Source organism: Scyliorhinus torazame, chromosome 1 (genome assembly GCF_047496885.1).
Source record: "Scyliorhinus torazame isolate Kashiwa2021f chromosome 1, sScyTor2.1, whole genome shotgun sequence".
Classification (NCBI taxonomy): domain Eukaryota; kingdom Metazoa; phylum Chordata; class Chondrichthyes; order Carcharhiniformes; family Scyliorhinidae; genus Scyliorhinus; species Scyliorhinus torazame.
This window is the reverse complement of record NC_092707.1, coordinates 361903864-361927610: the sequence shown is the minus strand read 5'-3', so window position 1 is coordinate 361927610 and position 23747 is coordinate 361903864. Positions and strand designations below refer to the sequence as shown.

At 50.7% G+C, this 23747-nt stretch overlaps 2 protein-coding genes and 1 non-coding gene across 3 annotated transcripts in view; 2 read left to right on the top strand and 1 right to left on the bottom strand.

Moving 5' to 3' along the window:
* Nucleotides 1–23747, bottom strand: part of lrpprc (leucine-rich pentatricopeptide repeat containing) — a 202942-nt gene that overhangs the window by 41747 nt on the left and 137448 nt on the right. Inside the window, exons 26-29 of the mRNA XM_072510996.1 lie at nt 16191–16259; nt 15522–15612; nt 12092–12234; nt 7612–7756 (exon numbers count right to left, since the gene is read on the bottom strand). Of these exons, the coding sequence (XP_072367097.1) occupies nt 7612–7756; nt 12092–12234; nt 15522–15612; nt 16191–16259 (448 nt within the window). The remainder of the gene's footprint in view (nt 1–7611; nt 7757–12091; nt 12235–15521; nt 15613–16190; nt 16260–23747) is intronic.
* On the top strand, nt 8537–8610 carry trnan-guu (transfer RNA asparagine (anticodon GUU)). The gene has a single exon. It is a non-coding gene; the product is annotated as a tRNA-Asn (tRNA).
* On the top strand, nt 20734–21323 carry LOC140426339 (RNA-binding protein 8A). The gene has a single exon (XM_072510982.1). It carries the CDS (start codon nt 20752–20754, stop codon nt 21274–21276), a length of 525 nt encoding a protein of 174 aa, XP_072367083.1. The 5' UTR covers nt 20734–20751; the 3' UTR covers nt 21277–21323.

Below are 23747 nucleotides of genomic sequence, written 5' to 3'. Positions count from 1 at the left end.
GTGGGGCTGTGGCGTGGGCGATATGTGGGGCTGTGGCGTGGGCGATATGTGGGGCTGTGGCGTGGGCGGTCTTGCGGTGCCGTGGCGTGAGCGTTCTTGCGGTGCCGTGGCGTGAGCGTTATTGCGGTGCTGTGGCGTGGGCGCTCTTGCGGTGCCGTGGCGTGGGCGCTCTTGCGGTGCCGTGGCGTGGGCGGTCCTGCGGTGCCGTGGCGTGGGCGGTCTTGCGGTGCTGTGGCGTCGGCGGTCTTGCGGTGTCGTGGCATGGGCGGTCTTGCGGTGCTGTGGCGTGGGCGAAACGGAGGTGCTGTGGCGTAGGCGGTCTTGCGGCGCTGTGGCGTGGGCGGTCTTGCGGTGCCGTGGCGTGGGCGGTCTTGCGTTGCCGTAGCGTGAGCGGTCTTGTGGGGCTGTGGAGTGGGCGATATGCGGGGCTGTGGCGTGGGCGATATGCGGGGCTGTGGCGTGGGCGGTCTTGCGGTGCTGTGGCGTGGGCGAAACGGAAGTGCTGTGGCGTGAGCGGTCTTGCGGTGCCGTGGCGTGGGCGGTCTTGCGTTGCCGTAGCGTGAGCGGTCTTGTGGGGCTGTGGAGTGGGCGATATGCGGGGCTGTGGCGTGGGCGATATGCGGGGCTGTGGCGTGGGCGGTCTTGCGGTGCTGTGGCGTGGGCGAAACGGAAGTGCTGTGGCGTGAGCGGTCTTGCGGTGCTGTGGCGTGGGCGGTCTTGCGGTGCCGTAGGCTGTCTTGCGGTGCTGTGACTTTGGCTGTCTTGCGGTGCGGTGGAGTGGGTGGACTGGCGGTGCTGTGGCGTGGGCGGTCTTGCGGTGCTGTGGCGTGGGCGGTCTTGCGGTGCTGTGGCGTGGGCGGTCTTGCGGTGCTGTGGCGTGGGCGGTCTTGCGGTGCTGTGGCGTGGGCGGTCTTGCGGTGCTGTGGCGTGGGCGGTCTTGCGGTGCTGTGGCGTGGGCGGTCTTGCGATGCTGTGGCGTGGCGGTCTTGCGGTGCTTTGGCGTGGGCGGTCTTGCGGTGCTGTGGCGTGGGCGGTCTTGCGATGCTGTGGCGTGGCGGTCTTGCGGTGCTTTGGCGTGGGCGGTCTTGCGGTGCCGTGGCGTGGGCGGTCTTGCGGTGCCGTGGCGTGAGCGGTCTTGCGGTGCCGTGGCGTGGGCGGTCTTGCGGTGCCGTGGCGTCGGTGGTCTTGCGGTGTCGTGGCGTGAGCGGTCTTGCGGTGCCGTGGCGTGAGCGGTCTTGCGGTGCTGTGGCGTGGGCGATCCGGCGGTGCTGTAGCATCGGCTGTCTTGCGGTGCCGTGGCGTGAGCGGTCTTGCGGTGCAGTGGCGTGAGCGGTCTTGCGGTGCCGTGGCGTGAGCGGTCTTGCGGTGCCGTGGCGTGGGCGGTCTTGCGGTGCCGTGGCGTGGGCGGTCTTGCGGTGCCGTGGCGTCGGCGGTCTTGCGGTGTCGTGGCGTGAGCGGTCTTGCGGTGCCGCGGCGAGCGGTCTTGCGGTGCTGTGGCGTGAGCGGTCTTGCGGTGCTGTGACGTTGGCTGTCTTGCGGTGCCTTGGCGTGGGCGGTCTTGTTGTGCCGTAGCGTGGGCGGTCATGCGGTGCTGTGGCGTGGGCGGTCTTGCGGTGCTGTGGCGTGGGTGAAACGGAGGTGCTGTGGCGTGGGCGGTCTGGCGGAGCCGCGGCATGGGCGGTCTTGTGGTGCCATGGTGTGCTGCGATAGGAGCGGTCTGGCGGTGCTGTGGCGTGGGCGGTCTTGCGGTGCCGCGGCGTGAGCGGTCTTGCGGTGCCGTGTCGTGAGCGGTCTTGCGGTGCCGTGGCGTGAGCGGTCTTGCGGTGCCGTGGCGTGAGCGGTCTTGCGGTGCCGTGGCGTGAGCGCTATTGCGGTGCTGTGGCGTGGGCGCTCTTGCGGTGCCGTGGCGTGGGCGCTCTTGCGGTGCCGTGGCGTGGGCGGTCCTGCGGTGCTGTGGCGTGGGCGGTCTTGCGGTGTCGTGGCGTGAGCGGTCTTGCGGTGCTGTGGCGTGGGCGAAACGGAGGTGCTGTGGCGTGGGCGAAACGGAGGTGCTGTGGCATGGGCGGTCTTGCGGTGCTTTTGCTTCGGCGGTCTTGCGGTGCTGTGGCGTGGGCGTAACGGAGGTGCTGTGGAGTGGGCGGTCTTGCGGCGCTGTGGAGTGGGCGGTCTTGCGGTGCCGTGACGTTGGCTGTCTTGCGGTGCCGTGGCGTGGGCGGCCTTGCGGTGCCGTGGCGTGGGCGGTCTTGCGTTGCCGTAGCGTGAGCGGTCTTGTGGGGCTGTGGAGTGGGCGATATGCGGGGCTGTGGCGTGGGCGATATGCGGGGCTGTGGCGTGGGCGGTCTTGCGGTGCTGTGGAGTGGGTGGACTGGCGGTGCTGTGGCGTGGGCGAAACGGAAGTGCTGTGGCGTGAGCGGTCTTGCGGCGCTGTGGCGTTGGCGGTCTTGCGGTGCCGTAGGCTGTCTTGCGGTGCTGTGACTTTGGCTGTCTTGCGGTGCGGTGGAGTGGGTGGACTGGCGGTGCTGTGGCGTGGGCGGTCTTGCGGTGCTGTGGCGTGGGCGGTCTTGCGGTGCTGTGGCGTGGGCGGTCTTGCGGTGCTGTGGCGTGGGCGGTCTTGCGGTGCTGTGGCGTGGGCGGTCTTGCGGTGCTGTGGCGTGGGCGGTCTTGCGATGCTGTGGCGTGGCGGTCTTGCGGTGCTTTGGCGTGGGCGGTCTTGCGGTGCTGTGGCGTGGGCGGTCTTGCGGTGCCGTGGCGTGAGCGGTCTTGCGGTGCTGTGACGTTGGCTGTCTTGCGGTGCTGTGGAGTGGGCGGTCTTACGGTGCCGTGGCGCGGGCGGTCTTACGGTGCCGTGGTGCGGGCGGTCTTGCGGTGCCTTGGCGCGGGCGGTCTTGCGGTGCCGTGGCGCGGGCGGTCTTGCGGTGCCGTGGCGCGGGCGGTCTTGTGGTGCCGTGGATCGGGCGGTCTTGTGGGGCTGTGGCGTGGGCGATATGTGGGGCTGTGGCGTGGGCGGTCTTGCGGTGCTGTGGCGTGAGCGGTCTTGCGGTGCCGTGGCGTGAGCGTTCTTGCGGTGCCGTGGCGTGAGCGTTATTGCGGTGCTGTGGCGTGGGCGCTCTTGCGGTGCCGTGGCGTGGGCGCTCTTGCGGTGCCGTGGCGTGGGCGGTCCTGCGGTGCCGTGGCGTGGGCGGTCTTGCGGTGCTGTGGCGTCGGCGGTCTTGCGGTGTCGTGGCATGGGCGGTCTTGCGGTGCTGTGGCGTGGGCGAAACGGAGGTGCTGTGGCGTAGGCGGTCTTGCGGCGCTGTGGCGTGGGCGGTCTTGCGGTGCCGTGGCGTGGGCGGTCTTGCGTTGCCGTAGCGTGAGCGGTCTTGTGGGGCTGTGGAGTGGGCGATATGCGGGGCTGTGGCGTGGGCGATATGCGGGGCTGTGGCGTGGGCGGTCTTGCGGTGCTGTGGCGTGGGCGAAACGGAAGTGCTGTGGCGTGAGCGGTCTTGCGGTGCTGTGGCGTGGGCGGTCATGCGGTGCTGTGGCGTGGGCGGTCTTGCGGTGCCGTAGGCTGTCTTGCGGTGCTGTGACTTTGGCTGTCTTGCGGTGCGGTGGAGTGGGTGGACTGGCGGTGCTGTGGCGTGGGCGGTCTTGCGGTGCTGTGGCGTGGGCGGTCTTGCGGTGCTGTGGCGTGGGCGGTCTTGCGGTGCTGTGGCGTGGGCGGTCTTGCGGTGCTGTGGCGTGGGCGGTCTTGCGGTGCTGTGGCGTGGGCGGTCTTGTGGTGCTGTGGCGTGGGCGGTCTTGCGATGCTGTGGCGTGGGCGGTCTTGCGATGCTGTGGCGTGGCGGTCTTGCGGTGCTTTGGCGTGGGCGGTCTTGCGGTGCTGTGGCGTGGGCGGTCTTGCGGTGCCGTGGCGTGAGCGGTCTTGCGGTGCCGTGGCGTGGGCGGTCTTGCGGTGCCGTGGCGTGGGCGGTCTTGCGGTGCCGTGGCGTCGGCGGTCTTGCGGTGTCGTGGCGTGAGCGGTCTTGCGGTGCCGTGGCGTGAGCGTTCTTGCGGTGCTGTGGCGTGGGCGGTCCGGCGGTGCTGTAGCATCGGCTGTCTTGCGGTGCCGTGGCGTGAGCGGTCTTGCGGTGCAGTGGCGTGAGCGGTCTTGCGGTGCCGTGGCGTGAGCGGTCTTGCGGTGCCGTGGCGTGGGCGGTCTTGCGGTGCCGTGGCGTGGGCGGTCTTGCGGTGCCATGGCGTCGGCGGTCTTGCGGTGTCGTGGCGTGAGCGGTCTTGCGGTGCCGCGGCGAGCGGTCTTGCGGTGCTGTGGCGTGAGCGGTCTTGCGGTGCTGTGACGTTGGCTGTCTTGCGGTGCCTTGGCGTGGGCGGTCTTGTTGTGCCGTAGCGTGGGCGGTCATGCGGTGCTGTGGCGTGGGCGGTCTTGCGGTGCTGTGGCGTGGGTGAAACGGAGGTGCTGTGGCGTGGGCGGTCTGGCGGAGCCGCGGCATGGGCGGTCTTGTGGTGCCATGGTGTGCCGCGATAGGAGCGGTCTGGCGGTGCTGTGGCGTGGGCGGTCTTGCGGTGCCGCGGCCTTGCGGTGCCGCGGCGTGAGCGGTCTTGCGGTGCCGTGGCGTGAGCGGTCTTGCGGTGCCGTGGCGTGAGCGTTCTTGCGGTGCCGTGGCGTGAGCGGTCTTGCGGTGCCGTGGCGTGAGCGGTCTTGCGGTGCCGTGGCGTGGGCGGTCTTGCGGTGCCGTGGCGTGGGCGCTCTTGCGGTGCCGTGGCGTGGGCGCTCTTGCGGTGCTGTGGCGTGGGCGGTCTTGCGGTGTCGTGGCGTGAGCGGTCTTGCGGTGCTGTGGCGTGGGCGAAACGGAGGTGCTGTGGCGTGGGCGAAACGGAGGTGCTGTGGCATGGGCGGTCTTGCGGTGCTTTTGCTTCGGCGGTCTTGCGGTGCTGTGGCGTGGGCGAAACGGAGGTGCTGTGGAGTGGGCGGTCTTGCGGCGCTGTGGAGTGGGCGGTCTTGCGGTGCCGTGACGTTGGCTGTCTTGCGGTGCCGTGGCGTGGGCGGCCTTGCGGTGCCGTGGCGTGGGCGGTCTTGCGTTGCCGTAGCGTGAGCGGTCTTGTGGGGCTGTGGAGTGGGCGATATGCGGGGCTGTGGCGTGGGCGATATGCGGGGCTGTGGCGTGGGCGGTCTTGCGGTGCTGTGGAGTGGGTGGACTGGCGGTGCTGTGGCGTGGGCGAAACGGAAGTGCTGTGGCGTGAGCGGTCTTGCGGCGCTGTGGCGTTGGCGGTCTTGCGGTGCCGTAGGCTGTCTTGCGGTGCTGTGACTTTGGCTGTCTTGCGGTGCGGTGGAGTGGGTGGACTGGCGGTGCTGTGGCGTGGGCGGTCTTGCGGTGCTGTGGCGTGGGCGGTCTTGCGGTGCTGTGGCGTGGGCGGTCTTGCGATGCTGTGGCGTGGGCGGTCTTGCGATGCTGTGGCGTGGGCGGTCTTGCGGTGCTTTGGCGTGGGTGGTCTTGCGGTGCTGTGGCGTGGGCGGTCTTGCGGTGCCGTGGCGTGAGCGGTCTTGCGGCGCTGTGACGTTGGCTGTCTTGTGGTGCCGTGGCGTGAGCGGTCTTGCGGTGCCGTGGCGTGGGCGGTCTTGCGGTGCCGTGGCATCGGCGGTCTTGCGGTGTCGTGGCGTGAGCGGTCTTGCGGTGCCATGGCGTGAGCGGTCTTGCGGTGCTGTGGCGTGGGCGGTCCGGCGGTGCTGTAGCGTCGGCTGTCTTGCGGTGCAGTGGCGTGAGCGGTCTTGCGGTGCCGTGGCGTGAGCGGTCTTGCGGTGCCGTGGCGTGAGCGGTCATGCGGTGCCGTGGCGTGGCGTGAGCGGTCATGCGGTGCCGTGGCGTGAGCGGTCTTGCGGTGCTGTGACGTTGGCTGTCTTGCGGTCCTGTGGCATGGGCGGTCTTGCGGTGCCGTGGCGTGAGTGGTCTTGCGGTGCCGTGGCGTGAGCGCACTTGCGGTGCCGTGGCGTGGGCGGTCTTGCGGTGCCGTGGCGTGGGCGGTCTTGCGGTGCCGTGGCGTGGGCGGTCTTGCGGTGCCGTGGCGTGGGCGGTCTTGCGGTGCCGTGGCGTCGGCGGTCTTGCGGTGTCGTGGCGTGGGCGGTCTTGCGGTGTCGTGGCGTGAGCGGTCTTGCGGTGCTGTGGCGTGGGCGGTCCTGCGGCGTCGGCGGTCTTGCGGTGTCGTGGCGTGAGCGGTCTTGCGGTGCCGTGGCGTGAGCGGTCTTGCGGTGCCGTGGCGTGAGCGGTCTTGCGGTGCCGTGGCGTGGGCGGTCCTGTAGCGTCGGCGGTCTTGCGGTGCCGTGGCGTGAGCGGTCTTGCGGTGCCGTGGCGTGAGCGGTCTTGCGGTGCCGTGGTGTGAGCGGTCTTGCGGTGCCGTGGAGAGGGCGGTCTTGCGGTGCCGTGGCGAGGGCGGTCTTGCGGTGCCATGGCGTGGGCGGTCTTGCGGTGCCGTGGCGTGGGCGGTCTTGTGGTGCTGTGCTGTGCCGCGATGGGAGCGGTCTTGCGGTGCCGGTCTTGCTGTGCCGTAGCGTGGGCGGTCTTGCGGTGCCTTGGCGTGGGCGGTCTTGCTGTGCCGTGGCGTGGGCGGTCTTGCGGTGCTGTGGCGTGGGCGGTCTTGCGGTGCTGTGGCCTGGGCGGTCTTGCGGTGCTGTGGCGTGGGCGGTCTTGCGGTGCTGTGGCGTGGGCGGTCTTGCGGTGCTGTGGCGTGGGCGGTCTTGCGGTGCCGAGGCGTGGGCGGTCTTGCGGTGCCGTGGCGTGCCGCGATGGGAGCGGTCTTGCGGTGCCTTGGCGTGGGCGGTCTTGAGGTGCTGTGGAGTGGGCGGTCTTGCTGTGCCGTGGCGTGGGCGGTCTTGAGGTGCTGTGGAGTGGGCGGTCTTGCGGTGCTGTGGCGTGGGCGGTCTTGCGGTGCTGTGGCGCGGGCGGTCTTGCGGTGCTGTGGCGCGGGCGGTCTTGCGGTGCTGTGGCGCGGGCGGTCTTGCGGTGCTGTGGCGCGGGCGGTCTTGCGGTGCTGTGGCGCGGGCGGTCTTGCGGTGCTGTGGCGCGGGCGGTCTTGCGGTGCTGTGGCGTGAGCGGTCATGCGGTGCTGTGGCGTGAGCGGTCTTGCGATGCTATGGCGTGAGCGGTCATGCGGTGCTGTGGCGTGAGCGGTCTTGCGGTGCTGTGGCAGTGCCCCTATCTGTGTCCCAGGTTCAAGTCCCATGTCATGATTTGTTGGCCACAGAGGAATATTCATGACCCAGTTCAATGGGTGATAATCAGCCTTGGAATCCACCCTCCCACCCCCACTATTCCCCAAAATTTGAAAATAAAAAGTGTCAAGATATGCTAAAATAAACCTGCGGTAGTCCACCTGATCATTAATTCAGGGACATTCAACTTAGACTCTATGATTAACCTATGATTCTCCTGTACCATGCAAGACAGCCTTTTCCAATTTCGCCAATTTTTAAATTTAGTAAAAGTTCCAATTACAGAAGGCGGAGAATATGCAGGAATATATTAATAATTGGTACCTCAGCTGAGTTCTGCCACAAGGTATAGAAGTATGTTCAAGTTTATTTCTAATTCTGAAATCCATAAAACAATTATGTTTTTTTTTTTAAGTTGTCACAAATTGTACCTTGAATATTCTTCTTCTTGCAAAGTATTAGCAGTCTGCGCTGATAGTCACTGGCAGAAGCAACAGGCAAATCGGCAGCTTTTGTTTGTACAGCTTGATTGAGAGCGGTAGATGGAGTGGGTCTTGCCGCATCCTCATACCATATCTGAGAAACAATGTTTTAACAAAATTAGAATGTGTCAGATTTGGGCAAAATGCAGAGAAGAAACAATAGCAGACATCTCAAAAAAGTCAAACGACCGTATGGCCTTTTTTATTCGATAGGTTTGGAATTGTGTTTTGAAGACATTTTACCCTCTTGATTTGACTTTTAACAGCACACGTGCTGCTAACTGACAGGTAGTGCAGATGACTCCAACAATTCTGCTCAGACACTGGCAGGTCAGAGTGAGAGCAGTCTACTTTAACATTCATTACAGCTTATAAAAGCTACATTAAAAAAGAACCTTTAACATAGTAAGATGTTAAAATTACACAGGCACATAATCAGATAAAAACTGACATTGAGCCACATTAGATAAGATTGGGTAGGTGACCAAAAGCTTGATCTGAGGTAGGTTTTAAGCAGCACTTTAAAGGAACAAAGGGAATTCGAGATATGGTGAGGTTTAGGGAGAGAATTTCTGAGTTTAGGACTGTGGCAGCTGAAGGTACAGCCACCAGTATTTGGGTGAAAGAAGTGAAGGGAAGTCTTTCAGATCTGCAGCATTCAAAATTTATGTATCAAGGGTGCCACAGTGGTTCACTGCTGCCTCACAGCGCCAGGGACCCAGGTTTGATTCCGACCTAGGGTGATTGTGTGGAGTTTGTATGCTCTCCCCGTGTCAGCAGGGTTTCCTCCGGGTTTCCTCCCACAGTCCAAGATGTGCAGGTTAGGTGGATAAGCCGTGCTAAATTGCCCTTTGGTGTCTAGCGTCTCTGTCCAGTCTCTGTGGCGCAATTGGTTTGCGCGTTCGGCTGTTAACTGAAAGGTGGGTGGTTCGAGACCACCCAGGGACGTTGTTTTCTCTTACTTTTTGGGTGGCACAGTAGCACAGTGGTTAGCACTGTTGCTTCACAGCGCCAGGCTCGATATCCGGATTGGATCTCTTGTCTGTGTGGAGTCTGCACATTCGCCCTGCGTCTGCGTGGGTTTCCTCCGGGTGCTCCGTTTTCCACAAGTCCTGATAGACATTCTGAATTCTCTCTTTGTGCACCCGAACAGGCATCGGAATGTGGCGACTAGGGGCTTTTCACCATAACTTCATTGCAGTGTTAACCTCAGTCTACTTGTGACAATAAAAATTATTATTATTAGGGTTGAGAGGGGTTGCGGGGAAAGGGTTGGGGAGTGCGTCTCGGCAGGGTGCTCTTTTTGGGGGCGGGTGCCTCCTGCACTGTCGGGATTCTATGAATTTCAGTACCATATGCTTAGAGCAGATAAGATTTCAATTTTATATGGAGATTTCTTTCAGTTAGAAGTCCTTGCTTCTCAATAGACAACTATGGTCCATCAAGGGTGAAGTCATGAAAATTGTGAGTACTCAAGATGCCCAAATTAGAGGAAAGCAGATATCTCAAGAGGATTGTGAGGCAGGGGGAAATGACAGGAAGGAATCAGTGAAACCAAGATTTGAAAAGGAGGATGAGAATTTTAAAATTGAAGAATTGGTTAAACAGGAGCCAACGTAGGTCAACAAGCATCAGGGTGGATGGGTGAATGGGGCTTGGTATGAGTTTGGATATGGTCCACAGGATTTTGGATGGCCTCAAGTTTACGAGAGGTGGGGCAGCACGGTGGCGCAGTGGTTAGCATTGTTGCCTCACGGCGCCGAGGTCCCAGGTTCGATCCCGGCTCAGGGTCACTGTCCGTGTGGAGTTTGCACATTCTCCCCGTGTTTGCGTGGGTTTTGCCTCCACAATCCAAAAAAGATGTGCAGGGTAGGTGGCTTGGCCACGCTAAATTGCCCCTTAATTGGAAAAAATGAATTGGGTACTCTAAATTTAAAAAAAAAAGTTTACGAGAGGTGTAGAGGTTTAGGGAGGGGATTTCAGAACCAAGTGTCTCTACAGCTGAAGGCGCAGCCACCAATACTTGGGTGAAGGAAGTGAGGGATGCCGCAGAGTTCTGTGGCATTTTCAAAGTTATATAATCCCATCAGTTCTTGGTGCTTAAGCAGATAAAATTGATTTCATATGAAGGCTTCATTCATTTGCAAGTTGTTTGCCAAGTCAACTTTCCTTAAGAAAATACTGGACAATCACAGCAGGTCTGACAGCATCTGTGGAGCAAGATGGGGCTAACATTTTGAGTCTGGATAACTCTTTGCCAAAGCTTAGACAGTGTTTGTGGCTTGAGGAGCTTCAGCTCAGAGCTTGAGGCTGAGCTGCGGACACGTCAGGGAGGGAGGGAGTTACCTGGACGCTTTGTTTCAGGAGACAGTCACACCCGTTAAGATAGAATTTCTGGTTTGGAAAGTGGACAGGAACAGAAGGGTGAGATTGCAGCGGAGGCAGGTAAGGGGACCCAGAGGGCAAGAGTGCCAGCTCTGCAATTGTCCAATATGTTTGAAGTTCTTTCAGCTTATTTAGATGAGAGTGGGGGCTGCAGGGTGGATGAGCTGACTGATTATGGCACTGCTGTACAGGAAGCCATTCGAGTGGGGGAAGCACAAAAGAATGTGGTGGTCGTAGGGGACAGTATAGTGAGGGAGACTGACACAGTTCTTTGTAGCAAGGAGCGAGATTCCAGGCGGTTTTGTTGTCTAAACCATGTGAAAGTTGGCAATGGGTAAATAAAATTCGAGAGATGAATAGGTGGCTCGAAGACTGGTGTGGGACAAGTGGGTTTCGTTTGTGAGGCACTGGCATCAGTACTGGTGAAAGTGGGAGTTGTACCTCTGGGATGGCTGACATCTGAACCGTATTAGGGTCAGTGTTCTTGCAAACAGCATAACTAAAGTAGAGGGTAGGCTTACAAAGCAAAAGATATGGCAAAATTACAAGGCAGCTATTTAGGTAATCATACCCAGAGTGTGACAGGAAGGGACAGAGTGTACAAATATTTAAAAAAGCAGCAAATATGAGTCAAAAAGGGAAAAAAATGGTAATAAGGCAAAATGAATGGCTCTTTACTTAAATGTACATAATATTCAGCACAAAATAAATGAATTAACAGCACAAATTAAGATTAACGGGTATGATCTGGTATCCATTGCAGTGACGTGGTTACAAGGAGATCTAAACATTCAGGGGTATGTGAATTTTCGTAAGGGCTAGCAGGAAAGTGGTGGGATAGTTTTGTTAGTTTTAGATGGAATAAGTACAACAGCAAGAAATTAGCTTGCATCTGAAGGTGTAGAATCCATATGGGTGCACGTAAGAAATAACAAGGGGGTAGACTGTTTCCTAGAATAATAGGTTGAGCATCCAACTAGGGTTCAGGCTATTTAGATGTGTAATGAGGAAATTATTGGGAAATGCAGGGCGGCATGGTAGCACAGTGGTTAGCACCGTTGCTTCACAGCGCCAGGGCCCCAGGCTCGATTCCCTGCTTGGGTCACTGTCTGTGGGGAGTCTGCACGTTCTCCCAGTGTCTGCATGGGTTTCCTCCAGGTGCTCCGGTTTCCTTCCACAAGTCCCGAAAGATGTGCTGTTAGGTAATTTGGATGTTCTGAAATTCCCCTCAGTGTACCCGAACAGGCATCGGAATGTGGCGATTAGGGGATTTTCACAGTAACGTCATTGCAGTGTTAATGGAAGCCTACTTGTGACAATAAAGCTTCTTTTTAAAAAACCAATCTCAGTAAAAGATCTCAAAAGAAACAGAGACCATAACATGGTAGAATTTAGCATTCAGTTTGAGAGTGGGAAACTTGGGTCAGGAACGGTGCTAAACTTAAATAAGGGTAATTATAAAGAAATAAGGGCAGAGTTAGTGGAGTGGACTGGGAAAGGAGTTTAGCAGAAAAGACAAATGGTCAGCAATGGCAGATGTTTACGAAAATAGTTCATGGTTCACAACAAAGATATATCCCAGTAAGGAGAAGAGCTCCAGGGAGGGGATAAATCAACCATGGTTTACCAAAGAAGTTAAGGATAGTATTAAACTGAAAGAAAAAAAACATACAATGTGGCAAAGATTAGTGGTAAGCCAGAGGATTGGGAATGTTTTAAAATCCAACAAAAGATGAAGAAAAGCTGAGGGTAAACTAGTAAGAGCTTCTTTAAAATGTCCATGGTTGTGATCAACAGAGTTTTCTCAGGTATGGGAATTGAGAGACACGGAAGAAAGGCAATCAACTTATGTACAGAGCAGCTACAAGCTAGTTGAATAGCAGAACAAGCTAGAGTGGCTGAATGGTCAACACCTGTTCCTATGTAAATCTGCGATGTAACTAGTCGTGCATTACTAGAAATTCTGTAGCAACTATATATTTTGATTATGCTTTCATTAAGATTTAAGGTATGCAAAAAATCATTTTTAGTTTTAAAAAAGTACCTCAGGAACTTCAAATGGAATCTCCTGACCATTGGTCTTGAGTATTTCAGCAAGTAATCTGAGTGTTCTCTCTCGAGGTATCACATTTTCTTCCTGCATTTTGGTCCACAATGCATCAGCTTTCCGCCAGTCATTATTTTCTTCTGTTTAAATTAAAAATTTTATTTTAGATAAATGTGAAGGATAAATTTTACAGCTAAGAATAGGAAAAAAGTATATAAATAATAAGATTTTGAAGAGACCTTGGAGCAGTCATACAGGTTATAAAGGTGGCACCACGAGGAGACATGGCCTTGCTTTTGCAGACTACAAAAGCAGAGGCAAAGCTGAACTCTATGAAAGCCAAAATGTGTAGCAGCTCAGGGGAACTTTCAATCTCTACAGCAATCTGCCCATCTTTGCCACTACGCCAAAGATCTGAACCATTCTCCATGTTTCCACTCTATCAAACCCTTTGATAATTTTAAAGGCCTCTATCAAGACACCCCTCAGCCTTCCTTTTTCCAAGAGAGAATCTGTTTTTCTAAAAAAGGCAATTGGAAAAGTTGATTGAGGTAAAGGACTATTAAATAGCATTGGCAGAAGGCAAGTGTCGGATTAGATTAGGTGGTTTGTGAAAAGCATTAGGGCAGGCTAGAGGGATCAAATGACTTGATTTTGTGCTGTAGAATCTTCTGTCCCTTGGAAGAGAAGAACCCTAAAAATAAAGACAACAGGAACAGATAAATTCCCGTTATATTTTTATGACACTGAACCAACGGAATAAAAAAAACCAAGGGCAAGGCTTAACATTTGCTACTCAGTGGCACCATCGAGAACTTTCACAATAAAAATACACGGAAGGTTAAATGCAATAAACACAGACCACCCTACACACTAAACACCATCTGTCAGGCTTCTTGTGACATTTGCAGTTTCCATACCACCTAACCTCTGTAGCCTCCTGGAAAACAAATTAAAAGCAGATTTGTGTTGTTGGCTCATGTCCATATGGATACAGTTTGATCCTTTAGAAATCAGTTTTCACTTTGGTCTTTTAACAGCCAGAGATACGGGACACTTTCTTCCAGTCATGTCTGGGCTTTTGCAACTTCAATTCTAAATGCAATATGTTTTGACAGTTAATATTTTCTGAAATGTTGTTACTTATACATGAAAAAATATTCAGAACTCATTCAGCATCCAAAGCTCAAAACTCATTAAAAATAGAGTACCTTGTGCCACGCATAGTTGTTACTGGGCTTATTTAGCTTTCAAAAACACTAAATGAAAAATTATCCTTCAGCTAATATGTTGATATTAGAAAAAAAAACAACATCCCTTGAATTATGTACCATAAAGTGTCTTCTCTTACCCATGCACCATGCTTTTCCCCTCTGTTCCCACTGTACCTCAGCCGTGTCAGAATTCCATTAGTGTATTGCCTTCTTATATTCTGCCCTGCTGCTGCATCTCCTGTGACCTTCAATTTTCTCTCCCCACCCTTTCCTTAGCACAGGCCTGACTCCCATTTTCCCTTCCCCGAATCATTCTCTACTCTTCCCCCCCTTCCCCCCCCCCCCCCCCCCCCAACCATACAACTCCCATCTCCAATTCTCTTTTCCCATCATCGCAGACATGACTTGGCGCAATTATCCCCCTCCCTGTTTAATCTGAATACTGCACTTAATCCCAAATTCTCATCTGCAACACCACAGCAGACTGGCTCACAATTTATTTTAAAATTTTGATTTCCATTATAAATTGCTGTGACCGCATTTGTAATGGAAACTGCTTGTGTAACCTTGTTTCACATTGAAACTTTCATTTCATTTTCAGGCTGTATTTGAGCTTCCACACCAATGGTGATGCTATCAAGCCTCAGATTTGCACCTCCCAGCTGCTGTGTCTGTACGGCACAGAAACACCTATGCTCCCACCACTGTACTTCCCAAATTGCTGCAAGTACTTTCTAAAATAAGGGTAACATGTCTGATATTAAAATTGAATTCTGGATAACTAGTAATTCTTTAAAATGGTGTTTGGGCTGCGAATATCCAGGTATTTAAATATGGAAAAGGTGAAGGGGATGGAGCAGAAATCAGAGCTGAATCTTATCCTGTCTCCACCAAGATTCACAATTGCACTTTTCGTAGTTGAGGAAAAGTGACCACGGGTGGGAATTCTAGCTGATTTTCTGGACCACTTAACTGCAGTGACTCCACCAAGATCAGTTAACATAGCAGAGACCAAATTCTACTTTTGTCAAGAAAGCACCAAAAGGCAGCCTATTGTAACCTCTTGTGCAAAAATCTACATTTTATGTTTGTTTTTCAAAAAGTTGCATTTATAATGCAAGCATCTTTAACATGGTTAAAAGTCTCAAGGCATGAACATTATTAACTAAAATTTGATGACAAGTAACATTAGGTGAAATTAGATTAAATGACCAAAAGCTTGGCCAAATAGATTTTAAGGAGCATCTTATATGAGGGAAGAGACGAGGCAAGGCAGAGGTATTTAGGGAGGGAATTCCAGAGCTTACGGTCTCAGTGGCTGAAGGCGCAGTAGCTGTCAACGGCGGGGCAGGCAAGTAACCATAATTGGAGTGCAAGTCTACGCAAAGTAATTTGGAAAAACTGTCACGATCTGTATGTGAAGTGTTGACATCAGTTTTGTTCAATTTGTGACTAGCTCACTGATTGACACTTCGAACAAATTCCATGCAAAGGGAACATCACAAAGTTTGACTGACTCAAAGACTGAGAACACCAACACAAAAACACAACCTATATTGCACTTTAAATGGAAAAATAGAAATCAGCTTCAGAAACTGCTAAGAAACTGTTTGCAGGGGATTCATTCTTACTAGTTTCCCAACAGAAAAAACACAGCATGCAGACTACAGCTGTGTAACAGTAATTGCAATGCTCACAGATTGTGTGCAACATACACATTAGGAAGAATGACCTTTGAAGAGAAATCGATTCTGGATCGTAGCTGCTAGATCACAGCTGCATGATATATGAAAATGCAACACTTTTGTTGCAAAAAACTGATCAAAAAAATCTGACTTTGGAATTTAATAGATTAGCGACCACAAAGTTACTGAAAGATCAGTAACAATCATCTGCCAATTCTCGCCTTCTGCCCCACCCACTTCACCCAAGGGGGGGCAGAAAAGAAAGCATTAGACTTATACTGGGATGAACCAACCGTCAGTTGTCAAAAATACATTATAATTACACATTTTTGCTCACTCTGATGTTGGAGAGCTTTAATGCCGCAGTCAGTCTTTCCTACTCAGAAAAATTAGCATCATTTCAAATTGCAATTAACCTATGCTGTGCTTAAAGACTTTTTTAAAAATGCGCTGTACTTCATGCACAATATTATATCTGAAAATCTCCAGTAATTTTCAAGCTTAATGTCAAATTAAAAGTTCACTCACTGAAAAGCCTCAGAAGATAATAGTACATCTGATCCCGGTCACATTCGAAGAGCTTCTGGGTCATTTCCACCATGTTCTCAAGTGCTTCAACCTGAAGCAAATTAGGAATGTATTTCAGAATCAAACAAATATCTAAATGGACAGGTTTTGTTGATATTGGAAGATTTCTAAAACAGTTTAATTTTGATGGATCTTGAAGAAAAGGAGTGAACAGCCTTGTTTTACTATTTAGATTATTTGCTTGGATTAGAAACATGCTTAAAGAGAACTCCATTCTCCTCTTCTCCCCTCCCCACCACCAAATTTATTTTACAAGATCACATGAGCCTAAACGCAGGCCATTCAGCCCATCAAGCCTGCTCTGCCATTCACCAAGGCCATGGCTGATCCGATTGCAACCTTAACTCCACTTTCCTTCCTGTCCCTATTACCCTTCATTCCCATGTCAATCAAACGTTCACCAAACTCAGCCTTGAACATATTCAGTGATCCACCTCCATTGCTCTCTGTGGAAGAGAACTCCAAAGACTAGAAGAAATTCCTCCTGCCCTCAATCTTATCATGGGAGACTCCTTATTCTGAAGTTGTGCCCCTAGTTCTAAATTCCCCCATGAGGGGAAACATTGCCTTAGCATCAATACTAATTGAGAAACCACACTGCTGACCTACTTGATTTATGGCTGTGCATTTATCTGCAAACCATTGAAGTCTCCCTGGACGGGCTCTCAAGCCAGGTGTCTGTAGGAAAGACAGTTAAAGGAAAAAGAGGATAGATTATTAAAAGCCACTTGGATAAAATTAATACATTTCTTAAGAATGATTGAGTTTTAACACCTGTTTGAGATACATTAATGATCTTAGTATTATGGTAAAATAGCATTTAGTTAGTCTACAATTCAAACCTACAATTTAAAAACAAAACTCTACACTAATCACGACCATTTTGCTGTGGCACAAATAGCATGAATAATCAGCTGTGGGATTCTGTCGGCGGGATCCTCCGCTTTGCCAGCAGCACACCCACCCCGCAGGTTTTCCCAACGGCGTGGAGTGGCCACAATGGGGAATGCCATTGGCCGGCCGCGGGGAACGGAGAATCCCGCTGCCGGCGGGGGCGTGCCGCGCCGGGAAACGGGGGTGGCGGGATGGAGAGTCCCACCCAGCTGTTAGATTTCATATTCAAGTCACTTAATACAACCATGGAGTTCACGTTAATATTGGAATCGTTTAATATGGACTTTCTACGAATTAATTTCACGTGAAAGGAAGCTTCTAGGAAGAAGTGCAGGTCATAGTTCATGGCAAGGTTCATAAAGATCCTCTTAAAATGAATTTAAATGTTATATTTATCAGTGATGTGCTGAGCTTACAATTATTTTCAAAGTTAAGGATTTAAATAAACATACACTAATTCTTCCAATGTTCTAAAAAATCAAATCAATTTGATAATACTCTCTCAAGTTCTCAACAAGTTCATTTTTCCTATATTGAGATTGATGGAGCAGATAAATTTTCATGCTAACTTTGCCAGTTAAAGTAAGCTTATTTAAAAAATATAGCATGAAATGAAATATTAAACATCATTGAATCCTGAAAATTAAACAAAAATAGAGTCTGATTATAGGTACAGAACAAATAGTACTTTTGATTACAACTTTCAATATCTTCACTTATCCAAATGACATGGATCTCAACAACACAAATCCACAACATGAAATGTATTAAATCTCCCATGTTTAGACTTGATTGATGTGCCTGTCATTTCAAAGACGGCTAAGCAATAAATGCAGATATCCTTCAGTTTCATCTGATATTGAGAACAGTTTTCACTTACAATAAGACTCAATCCTCAAAAGAACATCTAGGTCAGCTTAACTAAATCTCCTAACCTCATGGATGTTCTACATTTACAGCTTATTGCTCAAAGACTAAGTAGTGCTTTACCAGCCAAGGTACCTCATAAACTCTTAGTGGCAATGACATAAAACATTAATCTCACAGAATTTTGCAGTTTAAATTATACCTCTTGTGACAGGAAGTCTGACATCATACATCAGTTTTTTTCTAAACATGACCTGAATAATAGCATATCCTCAATTGATTTGGGTACTTTCTGTTCATACCATTTACATCCTCTTCATTTACTTTTATTCCAAGGGATACAAAACTAAAGTCACAATCCCCGTTGAGAAAAAAATTATTGTAGTCTAGTCGACACCAAATTGGAATATTTTCGCCAGAAGTCCTCGGCATCCATTTTCCTGTCTGCCAAGATGAAGTCCAACTCTTTGCAGAAGGGGAATATGATTGCATAGCTATACAGCAAATCCACAAGACATATTTGTTCTCGTATTACAGATTAAATGCATTCAAAGCCTTGTAAATTCTGTAAAACTAAAGCAAATGATGCATGCTTCTAAATTGCATCCACACCACGATACAAATTGCAATGTCACTGTACATCTGTTAATGCACATTTTTATTTGAGTTGGGCAAGCTCTTTCGGTGTAAGAATAGAACTGAACTCATGCTCATCAGATTAGGATTTTAGCCTCAGCGTATGATTGATTTTTGCTGGAGAACGGTTTCATCCCAAATTAACATGCTCTTATTGTTCTATCCAGTCTGCATGTTTCAGGAAATGGTACATCATTACCATCCAATAACTCCCATACCAAAAATAAGGATCTGAGAAAGAATGAAGCACAGGGGACCACCTGTACAGGGACCACCATCTCAACAACAACCTCATTGCTGGTGTTGGATGCTAGATTATTATAGCAAAGAAAAATATCCAGTAACACGAGTTTAATTTCTAAATCCAAGTGTTCAGTCAGCATTGAAAGGAGCCATCATATAATTTTTCAGCACAGATGCCAATCATCAGAACTTTCAAATCTATTAAGGCCTACTTTCTATGGAAGGGTATTGAAATTCAGACAGCAACTAACTGGGCGATCACAGTTTTATTTTAAGACTACTATTCTACTTGTCTTACCTTTCAGTCATTTTCTTCACCGACTTCTCACCTCAGATTTCACTTCAATCTCACTCTTACTCAGATTAACTTCAAATTGCTTTGAATCATTCTCCCCTCCCTTAAATGTTCAATCTCTTTCTCACACATTTGTTTAATTTCCACCTTGCTTTGACCTTTCAGCCTATCGTCGAGAGATTTTATTCTCCATTGCATTCCAGACTTCAGTAGTTTTAACGAAGAGAACCAGTCTTATTTATTCTGCTCAGTTTATTTATTTTAGTTATTTCAATTGGTGTCTCCTGCTGTGAACATCAATTCTATCCAGCAATGCTACAGGGAAACATTTGATTGTATCCGATGAAGACACACATTCTTCACCGCTACAGTCTTGACTTTTGTTATTTTCCTCTGCTTGGTTTGCGTGATCAACAATCTGACGGTAAAACCAATGATGGATAGTCTGCTCAAGCTGAAGGCAACTTTGCCAGGTATGCTCCATTTCAAGCGCACGTCTATTGTTTCACGTGGGCACTGTTGCATAGCTGCATGGAATACATTGAACTGACTGTGACTACTTTGGTGCAATATGATCTCCTGGCTTAATGTTGTAAATGGTTATGCCTTCCCCTCAAATCACCCATTTTAAAACACTCTTTGTGTTAGGGTACAAGTTTTTTTAAAAAAGGGTGATTTGCCGAATGTCTGAAATCATGACACCAGCAAGCTTAATATGGTTACCACAGGAACTCTTCAACAAAAAAAGGGTGAAGGTTCATCAAGCTCCAGTTCATCGATGACCACTCCAGTAAGTCACATTTCACAATGATAATGGAGTTGTTGACGAAAAGCCATAATTATTCACTATTAACAAGTCAACAACAGACCTAGACACGGAGCAAGGAAACCTGCAGCATGGCAGAACTTTGGGAATCAAGTCACTTGGTTCCTTCAAAGCATGCTACAGCTACCATGTCATGTCTCACATAGTAAGAAGTCTTACAACACCAGGTTAAAGTCCAACAGGTTTGTTTCGATGTCACTCGCTTTCGGAGCGCAGCTCCTTCCTCAGGTGAACGAAGAGGTATGTTCCAGAAACACATATATAGACAAATTCAAAGATGCCAAACAATGCTTGGAATGTGACCATCAGCAGGTGATTAAATCTTTACAGATCCAGAGATGGGGTGACCCCAGGTTAAAGAGGTGTGAATTGCATCAAGCCAGGACAGTTGGTAGGATTTCGCAGGCCAGATGGTGGGGGATGAATGTAATGCGACATGAATCCCCCGAAAATACATAAGGCTAACACACCAGGCCGCCCTATCGTTTCAGGTAATGGGACCTTGTGTGAGAACCTCTCTGGCTACATAGAGGGCATCTTGAAACCCATCGTACAAGGTACGCCCAGCTTCTGTCGCGACACGACGGACTTCCTACAGAAACTCAGCACCCATGGACCAGTTGAACCAGGAACATTCCTCGTCACAATGGACGTCTCGGCACTCTACACCAGCATCCCCCATGACGACGGCATTGCTGCAACAGCCTCAGTACTCAACACCGACAACTGCCAATCTCCAGACGCAATTCTGCAACTCATCTGCTTCATTCTGGATCACAACGTCTTCACCTTCGACAACAAGTTCTTCATCCAGACGCACGGAACAGCCATGGGGACCAAATTCGCACCCCAATACGCCAACATCTTCATGCACAAGTTTGAACAGGACCTACTCACTGCACAAGACCTTCAACCGACATTATACACCAGATACATCGATGACATTTTTTTCCTTTGGACCCACAGCGAAGAATCACTGAAACGACTACACGATGACATTAATAAGTTCCATCCAACCATCAGACTCACCATGGACTACTCTCCAAAATCAGTTGCATTCTTGGACACACTCGTCTCCATCAAGGACGGTCACCTCAGCACTTTGCTTTACCGCAAACCCACGGATAACCTCATGATGCTCCACTTCTCCAGCTTCCACCCTAAACACATTAAAGAAGCCATCCCCTATGGACAAGCGCTCCGTATACACAGGATCTGTTCAGACGAGGAGGAGCGTAACAGCCATCTACAGACATTGAAAGATGCCCTCGTACGAACAGGATATGGCACTCGACTCATCGATCGACAGTTCCAACGCGCCACAGCGAAAAACCGCACCGACCTCCTCAGAAGACAAACATGGGACACAACCGACAGAATACCCTTCGTCAGGTCCCCGCGGCAGCAAGATGGCGGACGTGCTGGACCTTCATGAGGCCGGAGCCGAGGATTTCGCCATGGACGACGAGGGGGACGAAAGCATTCACAAACTGAAGGAGAAGGCCAAGAAGCGGAAGGGACGAGGTTTTGGCTCAGAGGAAGGGGCCCGGTCCAGGCTCCGCGAGGACTTCGACTCTGTGGAGCAGGATGGTGATGAGCCAGGGCCACAGCGCTCTGTTGAGGGCTGGATCCTGTTTGTGACGGGGGTCCATGAGGAAGCCACGGAGGAGGATATCCACGACAAGTTTGCTGAATACGGCGAAATAAAGAATCTGCACCTCAATCTGGACCGACGCACAGGCTACCTCAAGGGTTACGCTCTGGTGGAGTACGAGACCTATAAAGAGGCCCAGGCAGCGATGGAGGGGCTGAATGGCTCCGAGTTGGCGGGTCAGCCCATCAGTGTGGATTGGGGCTTTGTCCGAGGACCTCCAAAAAGCAAGAGACGGAGTGGACGCAGGAGGAGCCGGAGTCCGGATCGGAAGCGACGTTGATGTGGAATGGAGCGAGAGCCGCTGGGGAGGGGCTGGCGGGGGCTGGGATTGGGGGGGGGGGGGTGCTGAATGGGGATGTGTTTTATGTCTGGGCTGCGTTGTGTTTTGTACCGACCTCTCTTTTTGATTTGCTGGTGTGTCTGTGATCTGCATTTTGCTGTTTGTCACCAATAAAACTCGTCAATTGGAAAAAAAAAAAAAAAAAAAAAAAAAAAAAAAAAAAAGAATACCCTTCGTCATCCGGTACTTCCCCGGAGCGGAGAAACTACGTCATCTTCTTCACAGCCTTCAACACGTCATTGATGACGATGAACAGCTTGCCAAGGTCATCCCCACACCCCCACTACTTGCCTTCAAACAACCGAGCAACCTCAAACGAACCATTGTTTGCAGCAAACTACCCAGTCTTCAGAACAGTGACCACTTCACCACACAACCCTGCCATGGCAATCTCTGCAAGACGTGCCAGATCATCGACATGGATACCACTATTACACGTGAGAACAACTATATACTCGTGCGACTCGGCCAACGTTGTCTACCTCATACGCTGCAGGAAAGGATGTCCCGAAGCGTGGTACATTGGCGAGACCATGCAGACGCTGCGACAACGAATGAACGGACATCGCGCAACAATCACCAGGCAGGAATGTTCCCTTCCAGTCGGGGAACACTTCAGCAGTCAAGGGCATTCAGCCTCTGATCTCCGGGTAAGCGTTCTCCAAGGCGGCCTTCAGGACGCGCGACAACGCAGAATCGCCGAGCAGAAACTTATAGCCAAGTTCCGCACACATGAGTGTGGCCTCAACCGGGACCTGGGATTCATGTCGCATTACATTCATCCCCCACCATCTGGCCTGCAAAATCCTACCAACTGTCCTGGCTTGATGCAATTCACACCTCTTTAACCTGGGGTCACCCCATCTCTGGATCTGTAAAGATTTAATCACCTGCTGATGCTCGCATTCCAAGCATTGTTTGGCATCTTTGAATTTGTCTATATATGTGTTTCTGCAACATACCTCTTCATTCACCTGAGGAAGGAGCAGCACTCCGAAAGCTAGTGACATCGAAACAAACCTGTTGGACTTTAACCTGGTGTTGTAAGACTTCTTACTGTGCTCACCCCAGTCCAACGCCGGCATCTCCACATCATGTCTCACATAGTTCACACTGTATCCAAAATATTTATTTTTTTCAAAATAATCTATTCAATTTTAATTTAAATGAATCAATGCTTCTACCATTTTTCCAAGAAGCCTGTTCCGGGAAACATGCCACCAAATTACTGGCCAGTTCATTACATCCTATACTATCCTCATGGTGCTGCAGAACACGATGTAAGGGTTTTAAAAAAGGAGAGTCATTTAACTTTTTTTTTAATAGAAGAAAAAGGAACAAAAATAGTTCCAAAATATTTTCTGTATACTTGATTAAAACAGCAATGCCAGTTTCTGGTCAGGACCAGGAGCAAACCAGTTTTGTTTTCTCATGAGGACACTGCTGAAATATCATAACATGCTCCTACCTTTCCACAGATTCTAACTGGCCTGATGTATATTTGCACCATTTTTTATTAACAGTTCATTTTCTCTTGCTCACTTAAACTCCAAGCTATTTCTTTCAGTTAATGTTGTACAGCAATTTACAGAAATTAGACAATCGACATCATAACATTTAAGAAAAAGAAACTTGATTATAAGTAGGATTTCAGATAAGTTTGAAGACCAGCATGAATGGTTTATTCTTGTAAGAAAGAATGCAACGATGCAATAAACTGCTAAGTGAGAAAAAAGCTTAAAAGAGTGGCATACCATTCAGATTAGAAGTAAAAGATCAGCAAAACCAGAAACTGACTTGAGGTTATAGTGGTGATGGAGCCATCTGGTTGCTTTATGGCTTGCCATCTTGCTGTCTGCCTTTACTCACGAAAGGCAGAAAGCACATTATTTATAGCTTCCCGAGACGGTATAAATGTGTATTACATCAATAGAGAAGGGTCCTGCAATGTTGCCACTTGGCAAACTGGTACCAGTAATGGAAAAATACTTAAGCCAATAAATTGTAATGTACTATGGATCTCAAGTTATTGCCACTTGCTTCCATCACCAATCACAGGCTTCCATGTTATATAGATTAATACATTCTCTGCAGCCACAATCAAGATTTGGGAGGTCAAAATGTATAGTCATTGGTTGAAGGTTGACCAAATCGAGGTATTTAAAAATATTAAGGGATTCAATTGCATGGACACCAAGAAACTATTTCCTCTGAAGTGGCATCTAGACCAAGAGTGGGTTTCCTCCAGGTGCTTGGTGCTCTGGTTTCCTCCCAGTGGATTGGCCATGATAAATTGCCCTTAGTGAACAAAAAGGTTAGGAGGGGTTATTGGATTACGGGGATAGGGTGGAAGTGAGGGTTTAAGCGGGTCGGTGCAGACTCGATGGGCCGAATGGCCTCCTTCTGCACTG

Bases quoted from the DNA above. Each gene is read 5' to 3' on its own strand.
- LOC140426339 (XM_072510982.1), top strand. From the start codon at position 20,752: ATGGCGGACGTGCTGGACCTTCATGAGGCCGGAGCCGAGGATTTCGCC.